The 24,983-nt window shown below is 51.8% G+C and overlaps 2 protein-coding genes across 2 annotated transcripts; both read right to left on the bottom strand.

Moving 5' to 3' along the window:
• Positions 1-2,325: 2,325 nt before the first annotated feature.
• On the bottom strand, positions 2,326-11,987 carry RBP3 (retinol binding protein 3). The gene is made up of 4 exons (XM_040242143.1): positions 8,782-11,987; positions 6,344-6,534; positions 4,290-4,432; positions 2,326-2,804 (listed from the first exon to the last, which is right to left on the bottom strand). Exons 1-4 carry the CDS (start codon positions 11,827-11,829, stop codon positions 2,326-2,328), a joined length of 3,861 nt encoding a protein of 1,286 aa, XP_040098077.1. The 5' UTR covers positions 11,830-11,987.
• Positions 11,988-18,605: 6,618 nt separating this feature from the next.
• GDF2 (growth differentiation factor 2) lies at positions 18,606-24,318 on the bottom strand. Its single transcript, XM_040242142.1, has 2 exons — positions 23,973-24,318; positions 18,606-21,188 (listed from the first exon to the last, which is right to left on the bottom strand). The coding sequence occupies exons 1-2, from the start codon at positions 24,316-24,318 to the stop codon at positions 20,242-20,244; spliced, it is 1,293 nt and encodes a 430-aa protein (XP_040098076.1). The 3' UTR covers positions 18,606-20,241.
• Positions 24,319-24,983: the final 665 nt, after the last annotated feature.

The raw sequence follows: 24,983 nt of genomic DNA, 5'->3' as shown, positions 1-24,983 counted from the left end.
TGGCTCCGAGGCAGAGTCGACTCTGCAGAGATGGTAATAATGGGTGTCCAGACGGTAGTAGCGGGTGTCCAGACGGTAGTAACGGGTGTCCAGACGGTAGTAACGGGTGTCCAGATCTCCTCGTAAGGGAGATTTGCGTATGTCACCCACCCCAAGAACTGCTCCACCCCTTCCCCTCTGTAAGACGTTCAAGACCCACCAGGATCCTCTCCATCTGCGGACCCCACAACACCTACAAGCCACCTTGAACAAAATAAGCTATAGTAAATGTCAGTGGTGCAAATCAAGGAAATCCAAATGACGTAAAAGGAAAACTCATAAAAGACAAACAACTGCTAATGATCACTATGATAGTGACTCAGTTATAGAATTTATTTCATCTTATTATATTTTTGGAATAATGCCTGCTGCATCCGGAAATAATGACATATGCTAATCACAGGAATTTAAGAAAAAGAGAAAGCATAGAGAAGAAAGTTAAAATATCACCCCAAATACTACCATCTAGAGGAAACCATTGTTTGCTTTAGGTAATCATCAGATAGCTATATATGTAATATATATGCATGTATATATATATGTGTGTGTGTGTGTGTGAAAGAGAGAGAAGAGGGAGGAGGGAGATTCCTAGAGTGTAAGCATAGAAGGCGATCATACATTTGTCTGGATGGCAGTAGGTCTAATGAAGAAAAAGGTAAGATCACAGGATATATGTTACTACTAAAATTCAATCATGCCCTGAATCTTTCTTGAATTTAGCAGGAGGGAAAGGAGCTGGAGTAAAATCTTGCCTTCCATGGGGGCTTTCCAGGGCTGGTTTGAGGTCTTCTAGCAGAGAAAACCCCTAGGGATTGGTGGTGGTCCAGATTCCCCAGATCTCTGAGGTCTGCGAAGGGGACTGATGAAGTCCAAGCTGTTCCCAGCCCCCTGGGGAAGTCACTGTGGCAACCACAGCCTGGACTCACCAGAGGGCAAGGCAGAACTTCATCCTCAGCACGCAGTCCTGGAGCCTGGGATTCCAGGAGCAGGGAAGGGGCATGGGGGCTCCCTGTCCTCCTGGGCTCACCCTACCACGACTTTGAGCAGGGCCTTGGAGGTCTCTTATTTTTGGTCCCTGTGACTCTAGCAGAGCAGGGTTGCCTGGTCCCAGGACATCAGCCAGCGGTGTCTCATTTCCCCAGGCCACCCCTGGGCTCCAGGCCTCCTCCCAGGGCCGGCCCAGATCCAGGGGTGTTCTTGGGCTCTGTCTGTCTCAAACTTCTCACCCTGTTAGGAGTCAGCTTGGTTGTCAGAGCTGGCACAGTGACAGGCTGCACTTGGACGAGCTGGGCAGGTCCCCAGACTGCCACCCAGGGCCACTCTCCCCTCTGACAGCAACACTGCATGGCGGGAAGCTTCGTGGCGTCAGAGCTCACTTTCGGGTCCTTGGCAGAAGCAGGAGAAGCGGTCATGGGAGGAACGTGAAGGAAAATAGACTTATCGTGTACAGTTGGATTGGGAGGGTTTGGGGCAGAGAGGAGAGGATTACTAAGCGAACCTGAAGTTGTGTTCGCGTGTCTGAGAGCAGCTACCTGGAGGAACACGTAGCTTTTCAGCTTAACAGGCATGTGTGTTCACTGTGTACCCACAGCCTGCGTCAGGCGCCATGCCAGCTGGCAGCAATAGGAGATGAGATGAGCAGACATTCCTGTCCCTGAGTGCAACATAGCATGATGGGGACAGACGTGGTCCCAGGGCAGAGGGAGAGAGGCGCTCTAATGGGGAAGAAGCAGGCGCAGCGAGGACAGAATGGGAAGAGTGTGGAGAGGGAGTGGGCGCTCTGGACCTCTGGGCCCGCACTGTCCCACGCGGGAGCCGCCAGCCGCAGGTGGCTGCTGTGAGCTGGACTAATGTGGCATGTACCGATGGGCCACACACCTGATCTCAAAGGCTTGGTGCAAAAGCATCTCAATCCATGATAATTTTTATATTGAGTATACACTGAAATGATATTGCTGTGAATATAGTTAAAGTACACTATTCAAAGTAATTTTACCTGCTTCTTTATACTTTTCTTAAACGTGTCTACCAGAAAATGTGCATGGGCCTAGCATCTGCGGCTCACATTATGATGCAATTGGACTGAGATGGTGTCGTTGACAGCATGAGGACCAGGGGTTGGTGATTAAGAAGCATGGATGGGGATAGATGTGGGCTTCACTTCCCTGCAGGGGATTGACTTAGAAGGGGATGAGCTTCCTGTCCCTAGGAGTTCCAACAGAAAGGATGCTGGCGGTTGGGAAGAGGCCAGATGTATGAGCTCCAAGGGTAGCTGCAATTCTAAGCCTAGCCAGAGTGCAGCAGGCCCCGTTTCTGCCCACTGGGGGCCTCAGTCAGGACCTCATGCCTGACTGCCCCTTGGTTGCGGCCCAGAGGTCCCGCCCTCCCCTGGCTCTGCCTATGGTGGCCCTTGCCGCGGCCACGCAGGCGTGGGCTGCGCCTCACCCTTAGAGGAGCGTGCTGGAGCATCTCCTTGGCTCTGGCAAGGGCGGTATCTGCAGGAACAGCCACGTCAGGTGCCACGCCCACCCCTTCCCATGAGCGGCCGTCTGCAGCCCCCACTGAGCGGGCGGTGGGGATGGTGATGTACAGGTCCGTGTCGTCCACGTGGTAGGTTTGCGGCGGCTGGCAGCCCCCGCTGGTCGCCTCCCCAATGACCAGTGCTCGGCCCAGCCTCTTCATGATGTAGGTGAATTCCTCTGCGGCGCCGGCGGTCAGACTGCTGGTCAGAATGACCATACTCTTCTTGGAGCCATAACGTTCACCTGCAAGATACAAGACCCTTCAAAATAGGGAGTCAGATCCCCGCTGGGCGCTGGTCTTCTCCAGACTGCCTCGACTCCGAGAGAGGAGGGTCGGGTCTGTACCCTCATGTCTGCACGCGATCCACTCTGCCTTTCTAAGCCCCAGTTTCTGCATCTATAAAATGAGGATAAGGATGCGTGCTTGATCCTGGGCATGCAGGTGCTTGAGAGCTTTTTCACCCAGTGATGGGAAAAGGCTTGACCGACTTACCTGAGAGAAGGGCTAACCTGACCAGACTCTCTTTTCACTCTGGACCCCCAGAAGAGCCAAGTTTGTGATTTAATGATGAGAACCTCTAGGACAGTGATGTCCAATGGGACTGCAACACGAGCCTAAATGTGAGCCACTGATGTCATTTCAAGTTTTCTAGAAACCACATTAAAAAAGTAAAAGGAAATTGATAAAATGAATTTTAATACTGTTTTATCTAACTCCATGAATCCAAAATATGCTCCTCTCAATTTTTTTCAACAATAAAATTATTGAGATATTTTACATCCTTTTTTTTTTCATAAAAAGTTTTCAAAATCTCGTGTGCACTTAACACTTGACACATTCCAGTCCATGCGGGGCGTGTGGCTCCCATATTGGACGTGCCAATTCCTGGGCTCCACGGTCTGCAGATCTGGTTTTAACTTCCAGTCTTGAATATCTATTTAAATTGAGAATTCATCTGGTCCTGATTTTTATTTATGTTTTGTAATATTATTGAATGTATATCTTGGAAGATTGCCCCCACATGCTTGTGTGATAAGAAAATGCGCAAATGAAAATTGCAGAGTGCTTTTCTGATTAGATGCACAACCTCCGTTGGTTTCCCAGCCCCTTCCTGTCAGATGGGCATCCAGGTTCCTTGGTTTTGCAAGCTAAGCAAGGGAGACAGAGCCAGGCTATCCCCTGGGGTGTGAGTGGGAGACCGGTGCTTCTGTAAAGCGTAGGGCCTATACTTCCTCCTCCAGCCCCTGCTCTGGGCCCAGGGCAGGTAACAGAAGGTTCATTAGAGTTATGAACTTTCTTTAGGCAGATGTGCTGGGCAGCTGCTGAGAGTTCAGATAAGGTGGAAAACCACTGGAAACCCACTGGGATTTGCTTATGGGCAGAGGATCCTTCTAGCTCTGCATTTGTCTTGCAGACTGATGGTTGCCACGGCAAGAATGGCAGGCATTTTGGTTTTAGACAAACCAGTGTTCAAATTTTGGAACTATCATTAGCTGAGTGACCTTAGACAAGATAGCTGACTTAGTTAGAACTCATTTTTCTCATCTAGAAAATAGGCATAATGGTAAATGTTTTGCAGGGATTGAAGGTCTCATGTACAGAGTACATGGACTAGGACAGGGGTTTTATATTCTGGCTACAATTACTTTTACCTGAACCCAAAACTGTCTTTCCTGGATTTCTCAGGAGCTTCTAGAATAGTAGGAAGGAAAGCCTTCTGCACGCACCTTCGAGCTGAGAAAGGGTCCAGAGCTCGCTGACAGAGTCACTGGGCCGGTTGTAGATTTTGTCCAGCAGAATAGGTGGGCCTTCGTCGAAAAAGTAGGAGCAAAGGGCAGAGATGGAGGAGGTGGGGCCACCGACGTTGAACCTGAAGGAAGGGAAAAGTTGCCCACTAAGGGGCGGAACCCACGGGGAAGCCCTCGATGCGCCCAGGGGGCCCAATTCCTTGCCCTGTTCTTAATTCCAGGCAGCCTAAGCATGGTGCCCTTTCCTTATCTTACAGAATTCTTTGGTTGGCATTTCCCAGAGTACAAGATTCTTGAGAATAAGAGACTTTGTGGTCAAATTCATTAAAAAAAATACTACCTAACAGACCCATTCTTTCTGTTCATGTATTAACACATCAGGTGATACATACCATCTGTTACATTAAAGGCTCTGACAAGTCCTGCAGCTTGGAACTTGTTGATAAATTTCCCCAGCTTACTGACCACGGATGGCTGCCTGTGAGTGGAGCACATTTTGAGAACACTATCTTCCCAGCTCCATGCTTGCTAGCTTCACAGTACCCACTAGGCATCTTAGCTGGGATGTCTTAACATGGCACTTAGTGTGGCGGAGTCTGCCCTTGACTGGTGGAGTGTTCAGAGCTGTGGGACTGCAGCGGGGGTAAGGGAGCCTGTGATCATTCCAGGCCATCTGTATATGTCCCATTGTGTGACCTCTCTGGCCCCTGTCTCCTTATCTGTGAAACAAGGAGTCCAACAAGGAATGCCAACAACTGCGTTGGCAGTGTATCAGCAGTCTCTTCTGGTTGACGTCTAGCATGGCCTGGATGGGCTCAGCGCCCGTGACTTCAGCATCTGAACCTCCAGACTGTGGTTTGGAAGGGTCTTTAAGCAAAGCACACCTCACTTAATCTCCTCTGTAAAAAAAAATAAAGATGTGGACTACACTGTTAAGCCGGTGAAGGACAGGAGGCCTGGCATGCTGCAGTCTATGGGGTGGCAAAGAGTCAGATACTGAACAACAGTCACAGTTAAGCAGGAAGAGATTGAGCATGAGGGTCATTCGGATGTTCAGTAGAGCCTTTGAAGGATAAAGTCATTAGAGACGGCACAAATAAGTTCTGACATACCCAGACCCAAGCCCTGGGAGTTTCTCTTCCAGGGAGGGGAGCCCACCTCTGTGATCTAGCGCCACCTAGTGACAATTAAGAATCACAACAGTATTGTAAACCGGCAACCAGCGTTCTCTCTTAGTCAATCCAGCCCCTGGGGATGGGGGCAGTGTCCATTTCCCTGGGGAGCAGGCTTCCCTTCTCCCACTGCCCGTAGAAGATGCCCAGGGCAAGTCCACTGATGGTCCTGGGAGTGAGGAGAGGGCTGGCCACTACACATGGGCATTCTTCTACCCATTACCCTCCTAACACCCCTCCCCCAGCTCTAGGAAGGAAATTCACCTTGTATGAGGCATACCTTCACAGAAGCAGATGCTGAAAGCATCCCCTCAGCAATCATTTTGTGATGTAAAGAGTTCTTTTTGCAACTGGGCCATTGGCTTTATGAGTCTCATCACCAGGGTTGTCCTGCGCTGATTTTGTAAGATATGAGACTCAAGCATCGGAGGAGGCCTAGCTCTCCCAAACACGGCTGATCATCGGAGTCACTTGGATGATGCTTGTCAAATATACTAGTCACTGGGTCTCACCCCTGGGGCTTTGGATTCGCAGGGATTTGAATTCAGAAGGACCCTGGAGTCAGTATTTTTAAGGTCACCCTTCCCCTCTCTCCTCACTTAATCCTATGACCAGGGACATTTGGGGACCACTGGACTAGTCCAGTGCTTCTCAGCCTAGAATGCACATTGAGGCCATTTGAGCTTAAAAAACTACCAGTAGTGGGGCCCTACCTGGCCAATTAAACAGAACCCCAGGCTAGCTAGCCAGAGCCCCGACAGCCAGGTGCTCCCCCTTGGTCCTGTCCTGTGCCCAGAGTCCTTTCTTCCCCACCCTGCTCATGGCTTTGACTGTCTACAGCAGCTGCCCAGGCCCACTGACCTCATGTCGACAATCAGAGCATCCGTGTGTACAATCTTCTTCCAGACGTGCTCCACCAGCAGCTCGGAGACCTGGGTGAGCAGCTCACCGTCCCCAAACATGTCAAACCTCAGGTAGCCAACATTGCCCTCCAGCACGTTAGTGTGGAAGGAGAACTTGATCAGGTCTTCAAAGACTTCAGGGGAAGGGATCTGAAAGAGTGGGAGGTCAGCTCCATGGCAGGAAAGGAGAGACTTGAAAGCTCACTTTTTTTTTTTTAGGGTTTTGATTATTTCTTTCTTTCATTACTGATCATGGTACTTAAGTGGACAACCACCTCTGCTAAAGAAGAAAGTCCACATCCAACTCTTCCATAGCTGTGGTTCCCTGTTCTGCCAAGCCCCACCTGGCATCTACTCCCTGTCACTTCTGCCAGATACAGTGAAAGCTCAGATTTGAAAGTGGGTACCATGGGGCTCCTTTACATCACGAGAAATATTGATGGCACGGGAAGGGAGCTAACATTTTGTAAGGAAGTAGTAGGTGCCAGGGCCTTTCCTGATGATACCTGGAAAGTTAAATGGGTAGTGAGCCTGGGATGTGAATCCCACGTGTGATCAGCAGCCTCCTTACAGGGAATGCTCACAGGTGCCAGCTCCTCAACCTGGCATCCGAGTTGAGAGACCCAGGCACAGTCTCCACTCTGACTTCCCTGAGCTCCCCAGATACTTTTTGTCTCTGAGTTTATCATCCTCTCCCTCCCCGAGGCAGAGAGGGAAGGCATGAACTACAGGGCTCTTGAGTCTTTACCAGGGATCTGGACCTGGCCTGAGCACAGTGTAGAAGTTACTGTAGAGAAGACACTATTATCCTCATCTTTTAAGTGAAACAAAACAAAACAAAAAAACTGAAGCACAGAGTGATTAGGTAACTTGCTTGGGCTCATGTAGCCAGTAAGTGATAGAGCCAGGATCTGAATCCATACAAAGTGACTCCAACCCAGGAACACCCCTGCTGAGTTCAGGACCCCTGCCTTCCGGACCTTGAGCTGACCTCAGTCACAGGTTCTTTGGCTGCAGGCCACTCTCCCATGTGCTCCTCCAGGCCTCAGTCCCCCTTCTGGTAAAATGGGATAACAGTTTGGTGGTAGATGCTTTCAGTGCCTCAGCCCTCTGATGTCAGCCACAGCTGACAAGACCCTGCCTCTGGCACCCTTGTCTTTTTCTACTTCAGAATCTTCTCCAAGCTGCTCCAGAGCCTGAGCGTGTTCGTGTTAGGGGGTGACTTTCAGCTAACAGAGGATGGAGCTACTGAGTCCCATCTGCAGAGGGACAGCTCCAGGAGGCACTCTTCACTCTTGTCAGGGTGCTTCTGGGCTCTTCAGAAACAACAGCCTCAATAATAGACTCACCAACTGGACTCCATCCAATTCACCCTGCTCCTTCACTCCAGCTTCAGCAAACATCTCTCACCTCAACTGCCCGCACGCAAGCCCCTGTCTCAGGTCCTGCCTTCAGAGGAACCAGAAAAATGCTCCCTGCCTAAGTGTTGTGGCCATGAAATGAAATAGTAGATGATAAAGGCCATGGAGAGGTGTTGTAAAGCTGTTTTGATGGAGCTCTTGTTGACAGGAGAGCTTGCCGAGTCTTGCTGTGTACTTTGGCCCCTGATCTGCAGAACTTTCCTCTTATTCACCCTGCAGCAAACCTCCTTAGCCTTGATTTACCCAGATCTGCAATGCTGACATCAAATATTTTGACCACACAGCTTCGCTTAGAATTTCCCATTCTGTTGGCCCTTGTATCTAGGCACACACTCAGCCAGCGTGACACCTTTAGGAGACCGTACTTGGCACTGGGGGAGGGGAGAAGGCAGTCAGTGCCCCACGAAGGCAGCCTCACCTCGGGAGTTGTCTAGGCTGGGCGCCAGCACCCCTGGGCCTGTCCCCAAGCTCCATGTTCTAGCTCCAAGGCAAATGTGAGGCCAGGGCCGCTGCCTGATTCCGTCTCCATCCCCCCAACTCATTCACAAAAACTGCAATTCCCCCAAGGCAGACAGGTGACGTGGATGGACACAAACCCCACATTTCTAGGAGAGGAACTCATGGGGACCTCATGTGACTTAGCAACCTCTTTCTCTAACACCAACAAAGAGAAGTTCTGCAAGCTCTTGCCTTCTACCCAGACAAGAGGGAAGCTCCTTCTGTACTAGCGTTTTCAGCCTGAGCTTCTGTGAGTACTGATGTTCTACAGAGGTGCTCAGGGACCTCATGGGCACGAGGAGTGGAGGACAGGGTCAGAGAGAGGAAAAGATTTGACTGGTGAAAACTTTAACATGAAAATAAGTCTGGAAGCCATTGCCTTGAACGCTGCACAGAGCCCTGGATGTGTGGACAGTTGATTGACTCCCTCATGGGACCACGTGGGGCCACCCGGGACCAACTCTCCCTTGTAACTCACCTGCATGGGTACAATTCCAGGAATGCGGTCTTTGGCATCCTCAGGGATATGGGCTGTCTTCAGGTGTGGGTCCCCGGACAGCACCTGCAGGTCAGCCTGCAGCAGCTCGGCGAGGGTGGCTTCTGAGGTCACCCTGGCATAGCGGCTCTGCAGACCACTCAGTTTGGCTGCCATCTTGACTCCCAGCTCAGGGGAGGCGTAGTTATCTGCTACGAGCTTCCCAGCTGTCTGCAGCACAGTGGGCACCTTGGCACGCAGGGTCACTATGTCCCGGGCTGTGGAGAGGGCCACGCTCATGGGCACAGTGATGTCCGGCTCCACCCCAGCCAGATCCCAGGCCTCGCCGGTGCTGGCACTCATGGCCGTCTGCGTGGGCATGGAGGCATATAAGGGGCTGCTGCCCACCTGGTAGATGCCCACGGAGAGTGCCCCTCCGGCCGTGGGCTCCCCGATGATGGTGGCTCGCTGCAGATCCTGCATGGTGTGAGCGAAAGCCTCAGCGGCTGAGCCGCTGGTGTGGCTCACCAGGACATAGAGGTCCTTGCGGGAGCCGTAGCGCTGGCCCGTGACGTGGGGCAGGGTCCACACCTCTGTGACCCTCGACGTGGCCCTGTCGAACACAGAGTAGAGGTGCTGGCGGGGCTCCGCCTCGAAGAAGTAGGAGCAGAGCAGTGGCACAGCCGTGGAGTAGCTGCCGGGGTTGTAGCGCAGGTCGACCACCAGCGCGGCCGTGTCCACCAGCTTCTGCCACACCAGCTGCACCAGCTGCGGCCCGATGGCCTTCACCGTCTCCAGCTCAGCCATGGCGTCGAAACGCAGGTAGCCCAGCTGGCCGGGCAGCACCTCCGTCTTGAACAGGGCCTCGATGAGATAGGAGAGCTCCTCCGGGGAGGGGACGGCAGGAGGTGGTGGGGGCACCTCCTCAGCCACCATTTCGCCGGGGCTGTGGAACACTAGCAGACGGTGGTCCCCAGACATCTCCTGCAGGTCAGCCGTAAGCTGGGAAGCCAGCGACTCCAGGTCCACCGCTGTGCGGTAGGCCCCCTGGGCCAGCTTGGCACGCAGCAGGGCACCCATCTGCCCCACGACCTCTGGCCGAGCGTAGTGGGCCTCCAGCAGGCGCCTCGTGCCCTCCACCAACTCCCCCAAGCTTCGGTGGAACTCCAGCACCTCCTGGGCCCTGTCTAGGGCTTCCTCGGCCAGCACGATGGCGTCGGGGACCACACCGCCCCCCAGCCAGCACTCGCCATGGTTGTCGATGAAGGTAAGCACAGGCACCGTGAGCGCCAGGCCACCCTTGGGCGTCTCCAGCAGGGAGATGGTGTGTGTGTGCAGCAGGCTGCCCGCAGTGATCTCGCCCACCAGCGTGGCCCAGCCCAGTGACTGCATGAGGAAGGCCAGCTCCTCGGCCGCGGTGGCCGTGCGGTGGCTCGTGAGCAGGTACACCCCGCGCTGGCTGCCGTAGGGCCGGCCCAGCAGCTCCGTCTGGCTGAAGTGCTCCTGTGTGACGTTGGTGCGCCGGTCGTAGGTGGTGAAGAGGTGCACGGGGCTGGCGTCAGGGCTCTGGAAGTAGGACAGCAGCAGGGGCACAGCGGAGGACGGCCCCCCAGGGTTCTGCCGCAGGTCCATGATGAGGTGCGCCGTGTCCTGCAGGGGCTCCCACACCTGCCGCAGGATGTACGGGCCCAGCACCTCCAGGACAGAGGCATCAGCAAAACTGTCGAAGCGCAGGTAGCCCACGTTTCCTGGCAGCACAGACACCTGGAACACGGAGTCCACCAGAGCCCGCCGAACAGCCTCGTCCTCGGGCACTTCGGGGACTGTCTCTGGAGGTTCTTCAGCCTCCTCCTCAGGCCCAGAAGAGGCTTCTTTGGGTCTGACCACCTGTACCTGGAGCCTGGGGTCCTCAGACACGGCCTGCAGGCCAGCGTTGAGCTTAGTGACCAGATCCTCCTCGGAGACCACCGAGGACAGGTCCGTGGCGGCCAGGTGGCTCAGCAGGGCGGGCACGCGGTCCACCAGCGTGTAGTACTCGCGCAGCGCCTCCTGAAGGCGCTGAATGACTCCTGGCAGGGCCTGGCGCAGCCTGAGAACGGCCAGGGCTTTCTCCAGGGCCTGCTCGGCTGGCGTCCCCACACAAGGCAGCACCCCGCTGCCCTCCCACGTCTGGCTGCCCTCACCCAGGGGCCCCAGGGATCTGGACACGGGCACCGTGAGGAAGAAGTCGGACTGGCCTATCCTCAGCTTCTGGAGGTCCAGAGCACCCCCAGCAGTCCGCTCGCCCACCACGATGGCCCTGCGCATCTGTTTGAGGATGTAAGCAATGTCCTCAGCCACTCCCCCTGTGCGACTGCTGGTGAGGACCACCACATCCTTGTCGGCACTGTACTTCTCTCCCAGGGCTTCAGGCAGGGTCCAGATCTCAGTGGTTGTATTGGAGGGGCGGTCGTAGATGGTGTCCACATGCAAGATTGTGTTCCCCGGGTGCAGGTAGGAGATGACGTAGGGGATGCCAGAGATGTGTCCCCCAGTGCAGTGCCGGAGGTCCAGCACCAAGGCGGAGGTGTTCATGAGCTTCCTCCAGACGTTGGCCACCAGGAAGCTCCTCAGCTTGCTCATCACCTCCTGGCCCGGGATGTCGTCCACCCGCAGGTAGCCCACATTGCCTTCCAGAACCTCATGGCGGAGGCCATCCTGCAGCCCTGCGATGATTTCCTCTAGTGTGAGGTTCGTGAATGCTGGAGCTCGCGGGGGCACCTCGAGGGTGCTGGGCTCATAGGAGATGACCAGGCGAGGGTCATTCAAGGAGCTCTGCACCCCAGCTGTCAACACATGGGCCAGAGTCTGAGGGTCTGAGATAGACAGAATCTCATGACTTTTGATGGCCTGCTCGATGGCTTCCTGCATCCCCAACAGGTTCTCTGGGAAGCAGTAGTTATCCAAGAGGACCTGGGCCATGTCCAGCACCAGGCTTGGCTGGAAGAGGTGTGCAGGACCAGCCAGGCCGCAGAGCAGCATGGGCAGGAGCAGGGCCCATTTTCTCACCATGGGGGCGCGAAGGCAGGGCTGGCTTCTGCACAAAAGCTCTCTTGACACCGTGCGCGAGGCAACAGCACTCCTCTGTGCAGCTGCCTTTCTCGCTCGTCCTTCTCAGCTGGCAGACAGAAGGTCTGGGGCTAAATGCAGGAGTTGGGGTGTAGCTTGCAGCCCCAGTAAGCCTTTAATCCTATCTAGTTCAAGCTCATCAGCCCTGGGGACTGGGGAGAAGGGGCGGAAGTGGCTTGGCCCAGAGGGCATGTGGAGGTCTCATCTGGCTACACCACCTCTGGTAGAGTAACATGAGTAACTTCCACGTGAATTCCTGCCACATGCCAGGCTCCGTGCTCCATACTTCATACGCAGATGGTTTTCATCCTGCAAAGGAGAGTTATTAACGTGCAAGTAAATAGCATTTCCCCTCTACACCGGATGACCCACAGCCCTGGAATTAGGGAGAACTCACTGGAGATCTGGTCCTGCCACCCTCTACTCTGTGGCCTTAGGGAAGTGTCTTATTTATTGTATAGATTAAGTGAGAAAACATGGGTAAGGTGCTTAGCATCAGGCAAGAAGGAAGCACTAAATTACTGATAAGGTTTCCGTGTTAGATTGTCTCCCTATTTTGTAGCTGAATAAACAGAGTTCGGTAGCTGCCAGAAGCCTGCCGTCCTAGGTGCGAGGGGGATTGTGAGAGCAGCCGGAAGGAACCGGGGGGGCCGTAGTCACTCAGATCACGCCGAGGTTGAGTCTAAGCTTCCATCTACCTCACGGCTTGAAGTTGTTCCCTTGCATAGGGAACTGAAATGGTGCCCCATGCCAGCTTTCATGTGACAGGAACGAAATGTCTGGACTTCATCACGGGGCATGGGGAGTGGGATTGGTGATTCCAGGGCAGGAGAAGTTAGCGCTGAGATGTAATACGTATCCATTCTCCTGACTAAAGAAGACTCCCCTCCTGGTTGAGGGCCCAGCCCACAACCCTCTGCTTGCGAGGAGAATTGAGTTGGAGGACTTGGGTCTCTGAGGTCCAGGCCCCACAGGTATCCAAATCATCGGTCCCCAGGAAGCAGCTGGACTTCTGCTCCTTTGCATAGAAGTGACATGGGTCCATCTTCTGACTGATTTATCACAGATTTCCAAGAATACCTACTACAGAGCCTAGACCTTGGAACCCCTGCTTTACGCCCCCATCCCTCTGGGCGTGGGCATTTCCTTCACATGACAGTCTGGATGATTATGGCTCAGAGTGTGGTCCACACAGCCAAGGAGAGTTGCCAGGCTCCACTCTCTTCCCTTAGCCCCGTTACCGCCCGCGTACCCTCCTGGGACCAGGTACGTATGTGCTTCAGCAGGCAGCCGGAGGAGGTGGTCTTGGGGCTGGGGGCCCTTCTCAGCACACTTGAAAGCCACAATCCGCTCTCTGGAAATCATTATCTGAGGATGTTTACCAAGTGGTTGATGAAGGCCAAAGAGGTCAGTTAGCTAAACAAACATATTCTTAGCTCATGAGGATTTGTTTAATGCCCAAGTGACATATGGTCACATCAGTCGACCATTTGCAGCCAATCAAGTGAGACTGATTTATTATAATAACAAGGCCTCCTTAGTCCTCACCGGGAAGGCTGAGCCCTCTGCTCCACCTCCACTTGGGGATTCACAACTCAGCCTCACCCTTGAGGACACTTTTCTATCATTGCTTGAGCCCAAGTAGAGCCTCTGGACTAAGAAAGGCGGGGATGATGAGCAGAAAGAAGAACCTTTTTGGAGAAAATGTTCCCCTGAATTCTTATTAAAATGAAGTCTTGGAAAGGGATGCCTGGAGCTGGTTCCGGGTTTTGATTTGTGCAGATGGCCCAAAGCCTCAGGGAGGATGTAGCAACAGGACAGTCTGTGTCAAGCCCCTGAAGTGCTGAGTTAGGGCCTGTGAGGAGACGCGATGTGTCTTCCTGTGGATGTGGCCTGAAGCCAGTGGGATAATTCTATCCCCAGAACTCTGTAAACTCTCCAAGAGGAAGGGATGTCCGGGCCCCCGCATAAGGGGGATACAAGCAGGTGGTAGTGGGCTAAGGTCATGTGGGAGCCGGGAGGATCTTCCCATCCAGCCCTTCCCAGCTTTTGGCCCAGGGGCTACAGAGAGTCCTGGGGGTGATCTCCGGGGCTGTGTTTGGAATTGGGATGCAGTTATAAGCCTCTGCCTCCCCCTCACTTGCACAGCACCCATGTGAGCAGATTGGTCAGGAGTTTTCCCTAAACCCTACTGCTTTCTAAAGCATAGACCCCGATTAGGTGACCTGACTGGTTTTTGCCCTAGCTTCCTGAAAAGGGAAATAAGACGAGAAGAGACTCTCAGCATTGTGATGAGTGTCAGCACGCGTAACAGAGAAGTCAAGGGGGCTGTTCTTGTCTTGTTATTGATCAAGTAATTATTTTGGCGATTCTAAATGTCTTTGCCTGATGTATGTGTTGCAAATTTTCCTCCTAGTCTGTGGCTTGCCTTTTCTTGACCTTAACGGTGCCTTTTGAAGATTAAAAGTTCCTATTTTTGATAGATTCCAATTTATCAATTTTTTACTTTCTGATTCCTACCCTTGGTGCCATATTTAAGAAATCTTTGCTTATTCCAAGGTCACCAGTTTTTCTTCAGTATTTTCTAGAAGTTTTAACATTTATAATCCTTTTTGAATTAATTTTTTTGTAGAGTATGTTAATTTTATTGTATGAGGAAGGGGTCAAGATTTATTTTTTTCCATGTTGATATCCAGTTGATCCAACACTAGTTGTTGAAAAATCTTTCCTGTTCCGTTGAAGTCCCTGGCATTAGGTCAAACAGTGACTAACCACATGCGTGTGGGTCTATTTCTGTACTCTCTGTTTTGCTGCATCCTTTTGTGTGTCTTTTTTACCAGTACCACGCTGTCTTGGTTACTATAGTTTACTATATGTCTTGAAATCATGTAGTGTAAACCCTGTAACTTTGTTATTGTTCATCAAAATTATTTTCGTTATTCTAGTTCCATTGATTGGAGAAGGCGATGGTACCCCACTCCAGTCCTCTTGCCTGGAAAATCCCATGGATGGAGGAGCCTGGTAGGCTGCAGTCCATGGGGTCGTGAAGAGTCGGACACGACTGAGCAACTTCACTTTCACTTTTCACTTTCATGCATTGGAGAAGGAAATGGCAACCCACTCCAGTGTTCTTGCCTGGAGAATCCCAGGGACGGGGGAGCCTGGTGGGCTGCCGTCTATGGAGTCGCACAGAGTCGGACACGACTGAAGCGACTTAGCAGCAGCAGCAGCAGCACTTCCATTGATTACCCATATAAATTTTAGATTCTGATAATTTTTTTTAAAGAATCAGACAATTGATTTGAATTGAACTGAAGCTATAAATCAGTAGGGGGAACAATTGACATCTTATCAAAACTGAGACTTCCAGTCTATGAAAATGGTATATATCCATTTAGGAGAACTGAGATTAGGAAAATTCTCTTATATTCCTAGTATTTCAAGAATAAAAAAATAATGAACAGATGTTAAATATTGTCAGATGCATCTATTAAGATGACCATGTTTTTTGTTTTTTAGTTTGTTAACACTAAACAAACTAGTGGTTTGTTGATTACACTGATTGGTTTTCTAATGATTAACCAACCTTGTGTTTGTGAGATAAGCCTCCGTTGGTCATGATGTATTATTGTGTTAAATGCTGTTGAATTCAATTTTGGAGGATTTTTGCACGTTCATGAAGAATATCCGTATGTAGTCCTTTTTATTTGGCTTTGGTTTCTAGGTAAAGCTGACCTTATTAAATGAGTTGAAAAACATTTCTATTTCTTAATTTTTCTATTTTATGGAACAGTTCATGTAGTATTGGTATTATTTTAAGTAATTAAGGCTCTAAGAAGTACTTCTCTAGATAAGGAAAGAGGGCTGGTTCTGTTTATTCCTTACCCCTACTTCCCAACAGAGCATTCTCACAGTTTTGTGCCATGACAGGAAAACTATAACTGAAGTCCCAGAATAAATAATCGCTCCAGCTGTTAATCACTCGCGTAAGAAGTGTACACTGCCCCCAAACAACATTGCCTGACGGGAAGGCAGAAGAGAAGGAGAGTAACTGTGGGTGCAGCTCCCACTGTCACCTCCAGGGGGTGCTGTGTGTCAGGCTATGAGCCCGGCGGGGCCAGGTGCGGTGGGGGAGGGGATTTGAACTGGAATCAGTTTGGAGGTGTGTGTGGGGGTGGTGAGAGGGGAAGGTTCTCAGAGTGACCAAGGTCCTAAGCACAGTGGGATATCACCCACATGCTTTCTCTGCAGGCAGGGAACCTCTAGGAAGCAACGCTGTCTAGCCTCTTCCCTGCATCAAATATTTTCTGTGCAGTGCGGGCAGAAATTCAAGTTTATAGCCAGCGAGAGTAAGTTGTGGCCAGAACCCGCCTAGAAACTGTGCGGGGCCTAAAGAGGTTCTGGGAATGAATGCTTTTCTTTCTTTCGTTTTAGTTTTTCACAAATAAATAAGATTTATTTTAAATTAAATCCGCAGTGAGTTTATGCCTACGCAGTCGTTGTTACCAGAGAGAGAAAACCCTAAGAGCAGTGAACAAGGGTCAAATGGGCTTCTTGCCGCCCTCAGTCGGCGAGGCCTAGTGCAGTATTTGCTCATGATGATGCCTTCACTCACAGGTCGTGTTCACATCCTGCTTCTAAGACGAATTCTCCTAAACCACTCTTTCTCCTGTTTTATGGGTGAGGATGCTGGGGCTTGGAGGGATAATGGGACTTGCCCAGAATCACAGCACTCAGGAGCAGTGGATTGACTGAAGGAAGGGAGGATACTGTCATCCTCTGAAGATTCTGCACACGCTTACCTGGGCTTTGGTCCCTGACTATGTGTCATAATCCCAGGCGTGGACTTGTGGTGGGAGGTGGCGGGTAGGAACACGATCAAGGCCTAGATTCCCTCTGGCTTTAGTAACTCCAGCAATGCCACGTCTCCGTAACTCCAGGGCAGTCTGCTGGATGCTTGGGTGAAGCTTGAACCCAGCAAGGGGATCACCACCCCCTATCCCATGGGAATCCACAGGATAAGATGGAATGACATAGATGAATGGGAACGGCGAATGGAACATGGCCTTGGAAATCTAAGGGCAGATCCACCTGGCGGGCCTGGGAACAGGCTGCAGGGCACACCGTGGAGGGCTTGGGGGTCTGCTCAGGTTACTCGGCTCAGCTGTTCCCAACCTCTGGTGTCCCCTGAGCATGTCTGTTCCCAAAGAGGGCTGCCTCCTGCCCTCTCCTGTTCATTCCTCTCTCTCCCTCCTCCTATCACCTTCCCAAGCCACTAAGGAAAGATTTTCCTTTTAGCTCTCTCTGGGAAGGCTTGGGAGCTAGCATCCTTCATCTTACAACCCTATCAGCTTTTGCTCTCAATGGTGCTCTTTGGCCTGGTTTACCTGTAGTCTATCTTTCCCAGGACATCTTGCCCAGGGTGGCCTCACCTTGTGTCTGGAGTCACCAGTACATTGCTGGTGAGCAGGGCCTGCCCTCCAGATGCTGACCTCACTTTTCCTCCATGACTTAACCATTCTTGCATTTTCCACCTAGGTTCACGAGACATGTCATTACATGTATAAGCCCCAATAATTAACAGGTTTCAGGATTTTCTCCATGAGACCCCTGGGTCCAGGCACATCAAGGAAGTAGAGAGTTGTCTTTGCAGTTCCCAAATATATGGCTACATTTCAGGTTTGAGTGCCCAGCTTCTCTGGTGTGTGCGCCTGGGAAGGGACCTGCAGGGACTGGTGACTCTTGCTTCCAACCCAGGCACAGGCAGGAAGGCCAAAGAGATTGGCAGAGCACAGGGGAAAATGCAGACGGGGCATCGAAAAGACAACGAGGAAAGAAATGGAGATATCAGGGTGGAAGAGAATAATAGAAGGTAACAGAGTGGCTCTAATATTTTTCTAAGCATTAATCAGAAAGAGAAGCAAGACCTCAATAAACTTTTTCTAAGCACCCGGGAAGCGTTTGCACTTTGGGGGTTATAAGCAAGGACATAAAGGCTCAGTGGCCACTGAAGTGACTGTGAACCAGTGAGTGACCTGGTCAGGATGTGAGCCCAGGGTAGGCAACCCCACACCTGGTGTGCTCCCAGCCACCTGCTGCTCCTAACTGTCCTCCGCTATTGGGCCCTCAGATGTCCCTGATTGCAGATACCATATGACCTTTCATCCAGACAGGAGCCCTAGTTATATGTGGATAACATGGATTAACCTGGACCATCCCAGGCAAACCAGGGTGATGGTTACTGAGCCAGAGGAAGAGGCTGGTTAAGCAGCATCTGGCAGGAGCATTTCCAGGCAAAGGAAGGACAGTCTGGGCAGCAACCTGGATGACCCCCGAAGGCACTGGAGGTGGAGCCCTGTATGGCCCCCAGAATGCAAGCGTGATACTGGGGTCTTGAGAGGACCATGGAGCTCACACACTCACTGTCCAGCAGAGACTTCATTCACACCTGCCCACCCTTCTGTGCCCCTCCCCTCCACTTCCCCCCAGGGAAAGAGGGGCCTGGAGGAAGGAATGGGCAGGGTGTTAGGCTAGGGGACCATCAGGCCCAGGTCTCACACTCAAGAAAGGCCACAGATTAGACATTTGACTTTATTTCCAAGTGAAATTTTGATGCAGGCACAGAAATACCCCACAGGGACTAAAAGATGCTGTCATCCATCCTTATGATTGAGCAACACTGTCATACTGGGAATTAGTATTTTCTGTAACTCCAGTAATTAAACAATAATGTTTTATTGTGTTTTGGTATTAAAGCTGCTCATTGGTTCCATGTAAACATTTAACACAAGCCATTAAAAAAAATATTCTGGGAACTTCAACCAATGGGAATGACCTGGGTCTCTCCAGGCCTATTATGGGCTCTGCTCTGGCCGGCGATCAGAAGGGCCATGGAGTGGAATCTTCACCACTTCCAGAATCTTCCTACTCCGCCCTCTTCATGTGTGACTCAGAATCAGAGGTCCTCTCTTGCGGTCAGTGGGGATGAAGTCTGGTCCCAAGGCCCAAGCCCAGGACCGGAACTGGTTGCACATTACTCAAAACAGCCAGTGTCAAATGTAGCCAATAACGACCTGAGTTCAACAATGGTGGGAACCCTCACCCAGGAAGACTGGATGTCATCACCTGAGTACCTGGAGTAAAAACAAGGATATTGCAAATACCAAAGCAAGAATGCATTTATTTCAACAAATTCAAATCCAGGTCTTGTCATCCATGCAGTCCTTGTGGGACGGTAGCCCATGGGTTTGTGATGGTGGTGAGCTGGTTATGCTAAGTAGCTGCAGAGACACAGGCCATGGGCTGCCCTTCCCTCAGGGTAAACTCAGTGCACCCCTGCAAACCATCTTGCAGTCTGAGTCCACGGCAGCAAGTGGCCCTGTATGAACCACTGGTCACACAAGCTCTGTGCCAGTGGGCCAAAGTTCCTCTGGCCACAGCGTACACTGCAGTCTGAGGGCGTTCGTCCTGCATTTGCTCCATCCTGCAGCTGGTTTAAGGGACAGTTCTCAGTGGCTCAGGGGTTCTCTTAAAACACACTTGGACACTGAATCAACACAGGTGCAGAGCAGTCAGAACGTACCCTAGATGTGACAAGTAGCCCAGTCATTCTGCTGGGTACTGGTCAGACTTAGTCCAGCTTGTCCCCAGTCCCCACCTCCCAAAGTCTAATTGTCTTCAGTTACCAGGTGACCTGCTAAACTGCAGCAGGGTACTTGGGGAGGTCCTCGGCTTTGGTGACCGACAGACCTATGGAAATCCCTGGATTGGAATCATGCCATTGACTGTTGCTACTTGAACTGTTGCTATTTGGGCTACTTGAGCCGAAGTTTTGGCTCCCATACGTGTGAACTGGGAGTCACGACGCCCATCTCATGGGCTGTGGGAATAATGTGCAGTGGGTATGGCACACGGCCCATTCCTTTCCCCATTATTCACTGTGGTTATTGGAGTAAATTCTCTCCCTCTCACTTGCTTTAATTTCCATTCATCTGTGCGCATCTCCCGTTTAGACTTCTCGGCCTCATTTTTGCTCAGTTTTCTGCTGACTCTGGATTATTCTTTCTCTTGTCCCCATTTCTTCATCTCCCCTCCCTCCCCAGCAACCCTTCCAGGCTTTCCTCTTCTCCCCAAACCCTACTGCCCATTGGCATCCCCTCCCCTGTAGTTCAGCCCAGTGGTGTGTGCTTGGGGTGGGCCCTGAGAGGGAGAGCAGGTCTTTACCTCAAGGACCTGGTGGCTCCGCTTCCTTCTCCTGACTGGCATGTGGGTGGACGTAGTCCCTGTCACGCCCAGCAGGACACAGGACCTGTCGCTCGGAGCCTGTCCACCCTGCCCCCCGCCCACAGGCCAGCACTACCTGCACCCACACTCTGCCACGCTCATCCCTTCATAGTGGTACTTGAGGGTGGGGACCCCCATGTCATCCTTGTAGAGGATGGAGATGGGACTCAGCTTGGTGGGCACACAGCAGGCCTTGCCCACCTTCATGGGGAACTTGAGGTGCACCAGGGTCTTCACGATGGCATGTTTCGTGGGGGTCACATCGTCAGCCAGGGGGAAGAAGCAGCCACCTTTACATTCAAAGGCATCATACTCCTTGGGCGCAATGATCCAGCTGTCCCAGCCGATGTCCTCGAAATTCACCCGCAGGGAGGTCTTTTGACAGTGGCTGCTGGCCCCAGCGCTCCTCTTCCGTCTGACCAAAGATGACGCCGTGGGCACGTGGCCTTGCACATCCTCCTCCTCGTCTTTGTTCTCACCTGCCTCCACCACAGTGTTCTTGGACAACTTCTTGAGCACACTCTCCTGCTCGTGGCTGATCATCTCCCTGAGCTCCAGCCTGGTCTCCTTGGTCCCGTTGCTGCGGTCATTGGAGAAGACGACAAAGAAGGGCAGGTTTTTGGATCCTGGGGGGACACTGATATCCAGCTTGTCACAGCCCTTCCTGTGACTCTCCACTGTCACTTCCAGTTTATTTTTGCTCTTGGTGGAGTCTGCCCGGACCCACCGCTTCACGGCACTGGACACCTCAAAGGTCTCCCAGCCCTCATCCCGGATGTCCTGAGACACCAGGAAGGTCTTGGTTCCCCCAGGAGCATCCCAGACCTCAGCTCCGTCCAGAACGTCATAAATGACCATGTTTCCTTTCAGCTCGTGAGAGGAGTCCACGTGTCTCTGACAGGCGAGGTAGAGTCGGAGCTCGGCCCTGGTGATCTGCTCATGCCTGGGAATCGAGATGTTGAAGAGCAGGATGTGCTTCTGGAAAGGGAAGTCGTCTGTGGTGCCTAAAGAGACAGCATCTGAAATGCAAATATACAGTTGTCTGCTGAGAGGGTCTGTTTTCACAATGCCAAACCTGAGACTCGTGATTTCCATGAAAGGCCACTGGGCATGACACCATCTATCTCTAACAAGTCTCTCTTTGGTTTTCCTCAAGACCTTAATGTAGTAGGGTATTTAAAAGATAGATTTGACATCTTCCAAAGAAAAACAAAGGCAGATGTCTTGCATTGAAGCTGACAGCTCCAGCTGTTTACCGAGCACCTACTATGTGCCCACCTTTGCATATTTTACTTGTCTCTTCACATTGACCCAGGGAAGATCTAATTATTATTACACTTTTACAAATGTGGAGACTTGGATTTAGCGTGTGCAGCTGCCAAAGTGTACACATCCTGTAAAGATCCTCACTTAAAAAAAAAAAAAGAAGAACGAAATAAACAAAACATCAAAGCACACTACCAGCCTCAGAGTACAAATCTGGAGCATACAGTGTTAAAGGAGCGATCCTAGGAGGGGTGGTGAAATTTTATTCCTACAGTGTTAAAAATATCCCCTAAATCATGTAGAAAATCATTCAGAATGGTAACTTCTGAGCAAAATGAAGGTGTTTTTTTTTCAATGTGTGAGGAAAAAATAGATTAACCTCAATGGCTTGGCCATGTTAGATATATACGGAGCTTGCCTTCTAGCCACACAACTGTCTCTCTTCCCACTTCCCTGGCTGACTCCCAGCCATTAGCACATCTCTATTATACCATGGCCTGGTCACAGGAGGGAAGACAAGTTGTGTTTCCTGAGCATCTCCTATGTGCCAACACGAGGGGGGACTGTGCTGTCACGAATCCTGGCAGCATCTGACAGTCTAAAATTCCAATCCTTACTCTCCCTCTTCTAGGCTTATGAGCTGGGAGAAGTCCTGAGTCTCTCTGGGCCTTAGTTTCCTCATCTGTAGAATGGGGCTCCATCCTACCCCCTCCCCTGGGCTGGTGTGCAGCTCTGACAAGAAGGCACATGAAGCCCCCCCAGCGCTGTCCCTGGTTCCCAGCAGGTGCTCGATCAGGTACGTCTATGTCCTCCCCAGAAACCGTGCCTGCTCCACCGCCCCAAGCACATGGCCTTCCACACAGCTCTCTGCGCGCCCTCACCCAGCCTGGACGAGCTGTTCTAGTTTCTGCACCACGTGTTAAGCCCGCTGTGTCATATGCGAGTAGTGAGTGGGACCCATGAGCAGTGCATTCACCTGGCTGTGCTCTGCGGCATGCCTTGAAAATTGCCGAGGGACCACATCAGATATCTAGAGAACAAGTGCTCTCTCTGCCTGGGCCACACTCAGGCTGTCTGTGATAACGATCACTGCCTCCACAGCAGCACTGGCCACAGGCAGAGCTGGGATCAGATCAGAGCACTTGCTTCTGGGACACAGACAATGCTGGGGGGAGGGGAGCAGGGAGGGGTCACCCCACTGCTGTTGGGAGATGGCTCCCAACACTGGACTCCCAGACTACAGGATTTGGTGATTAGGGCTGGCCAAGGAAGCTCAGCCTTTCCCTAAGGCAGGGGTTACAGACATGTCCCATGAGCGTAGTGTGACGCTGCCAGTATCTGTATTACCTGCAGAGTGCATTAAAAAAAAATTAAACCCATCTTTTAGAAATAAGACAGGTCCACATTAAATCTAGATTTTTGTTTTCTTCTGGGGCCATCCGGGGCCTTCCTGGTGGCTCAGATGATAAAGAATCCACCTGCAATGCAGGAGTCCTGGGTTCGATCCTTGGGTTGGGAAGATCCCTGGAGGAGGGCAGGGCAACCCACTCCAGTATTCTTGCCTGGAGAAAGCCCATAGACAGAGGAGTCTGGCAGGCTATAGTCCATGGGGTCACAAAGAGTCAGACATGAGTGAGCAGCTAAGCACAGCACAGGGGCCATTGGGAAATACAGCTTTGCCAGGCGCACAGCATGACCACAGCATCTTTTAGCTAGGACATATGGCTAGGAGTCTGCAGGCCTCAAGCTCAGGAGGGAAGTCCTGTGTGCCTGGTTGGTTAGAGGCTGCAACTGCAGAAAAAGCCTGAGCTGTGCAAACAGGTGGGACTGGGTCAGAATCTAGCTGCTTAACTGATATGTGAACCAGGAAAGTTCCCTCAGGGTCTGCAAGCCTTGGCTCACTGCTCACAAGATCATGTCACCTACGTGGTGTGAATTAGAGGACATAAGCCCTAAGTTGACATTCGTTATCTTCTAGTCCTACTAAACCAGGGAAATTACTTTATACTTAGAAAATAATTACATTGTCTTCCAGTGTTTCTCGGAGGAATTTATCTGAATTTTAAACACCTCTTGATGAGTGAGAAATGCAGTCTTTCAGTGTTTAAAAAGACGCCTGTTAGTCAGAGGCTAAATAAATTGTGTCTAAGTAGGAAGGAGGCAGGATGGGAAGGGAGGGGAAGGGAAGGGATGGAAGAAAGCGAGCAGGCATTCCTTCAGCACCTACTGTGTGAATGTGGTGCTGGGCCCAGAGAGGGAGAATTTTCTAGAGCAGAGATGTCTGGTAGAAGGTTATGCAATGATGGAATTGTGCTACAGTCTCCATTTCCAGTAGGGTAGCTAGGCGTGATTGCTGAGCACTTGCCCCCAGGCTATTGAAACTAACTAAATTATGAACTTTATTTCATTTAAATTAACCTAAATTGCAACGAACAGTCCCATGTCTCAAGTTGCCGCCATACTGGGCAGCGCAGCCTTGAACCGACCACTGAGTCCCCCCCGCCCCCGCCCGGGGCGCCCCATGGAGCCGACTCTACCTTCCACGCTGAAGCTGCGCACAATGTTTGACGCAGGGGTGGACGTCTTGTCGGTGGTGTATCTGTTGTATAGATCGATCATGTACTGCGGTGGCTCGGCTCGGGTTCTGTCCTGAGAAGGGACCCCACTCAGGTTGAGGTTGCGCAGAAAATCCACCTTCATGTTCTCCAGGAACATCCTCAGGTCGAAGGTGACCCCCTCCTGCTCACCGCCGGGCCCCCCTAGCAGGCGGTGGGCATCTCCCCCCGTGGACGGCCGCCCCCGGTTCTCCAGCGGCTTCCCTAGGGCAGAGCAGGCCAGCAGGGAGAGCACAGGCAGGGCCATCCAGAGCGGCCCACGGCCCATCTTGGGACGCTCTCGCCCTGGTCTGGAGACTGCGGCAGCCGCGGTGTGTTAGCGGGTGCCGGGAGGAGCCCGGAAGGAGCCGGCCTGCATTGTCCTGCCCACAGCTCTGTACAGCGCACCCGGGCCAGTTCACAGGCTCTCACCCTTCTGTTGTCCCCGAAGTGCCCTCCACTTGTTCTTATCTGGCCCTTGATGCTGTTCAGGCCTCTTATCTAAGGGGGCTCTCTGTTAATGAAGGCTCTGTAAACATCTGACAAACACACAGGGCTCATGGGAAGGACACAGACTGCTGCCTTGGGGTTATCGCCCCCTAATTAGGATGGATCCTCTCTCATTTCCTTGCCAGCTCTCAGAAGAATCTCGAGGCAGGGTGACATATGCTCCATCTCCTGGGCCACAGAAACAAAGAATCCAGGAAAGAAATAAGACCCAAAAGTCCTCCAAATATGGAAACAACAGCACAAAACTCCCAGAAGCCCCTGGGCTGACCGCTGGGGTGGGGATGGGGGGTTAGTGAGAAGCCTGGTTCCTGAGGAACTGGAGTGCGCACCTGTGGCTCAAGCACTTGCTGCCTCGGTTTCCCATCTGTCAAGTGAATTCCTGAGTCTTAGAGATCATGGGTAAAGGTGGCACATATAATTCAGTGAGGTGGTGGAGACTTTGGA

The sequence above is a fragment of the Oryx dammah genome, unplaced genomic scaffold (genome assembly GCF_014754425.2).
Source record: "Oryx dammah isolate SB20612 unplaced genomic scaffold, SCBI_Odam_1.1 HiC_scaffold_6, whole genome shotgun sequence".
NCBI classification, from domain to species: Eukaryota; Metazoa; Chordata; class Mammalia; order Artiodactyla; family Bovidae; genus Oryx; species Oryx dammah.
This window is presented reverse-complemented; position numbering and strand designations above follow the sequence as displayed.

Bases quoted from the DNA above. Each gene is read 5' to 3' on its own strand.
- RBP3 (XM_040242143.1), bottom strand. From the start codon at position 11,829: ATGGTGAGAAAATGGGCCCTGCTCCTGCCCATGCTGCTCTGCGGCCTG. The intron at 6,535-8,781 runs GTGAGTTACAAG...CCACTCTTTCAG, and splicing joins CTGGAATTGTACCCATGCAG to ATCCCTTCCCCTGAAGTCTT. The intron at 2,805-4,289 runs GTGCGTGCAGAA...TGTATCTTGCAG, and splicing joins GACCCTTTCTCAGCTCGAAG to GTGAACGTTATGGCTCCAAG.
- GDF2 (XM_040242142.1), bottom strand. From the start codon at position 24,318: ATGGGCCGTGGGCCGCTCTGGATGGCCCTGCCTGTGCTCTCCCTGCTG. The intron at 21,189-23,972 runs GTAGAGTCGGCT...TTTGCATTTCAG, and splicing joins GCGCAGCTTCAGCGTGGAAG to ATGCTGTCTCTTTAGGCACC.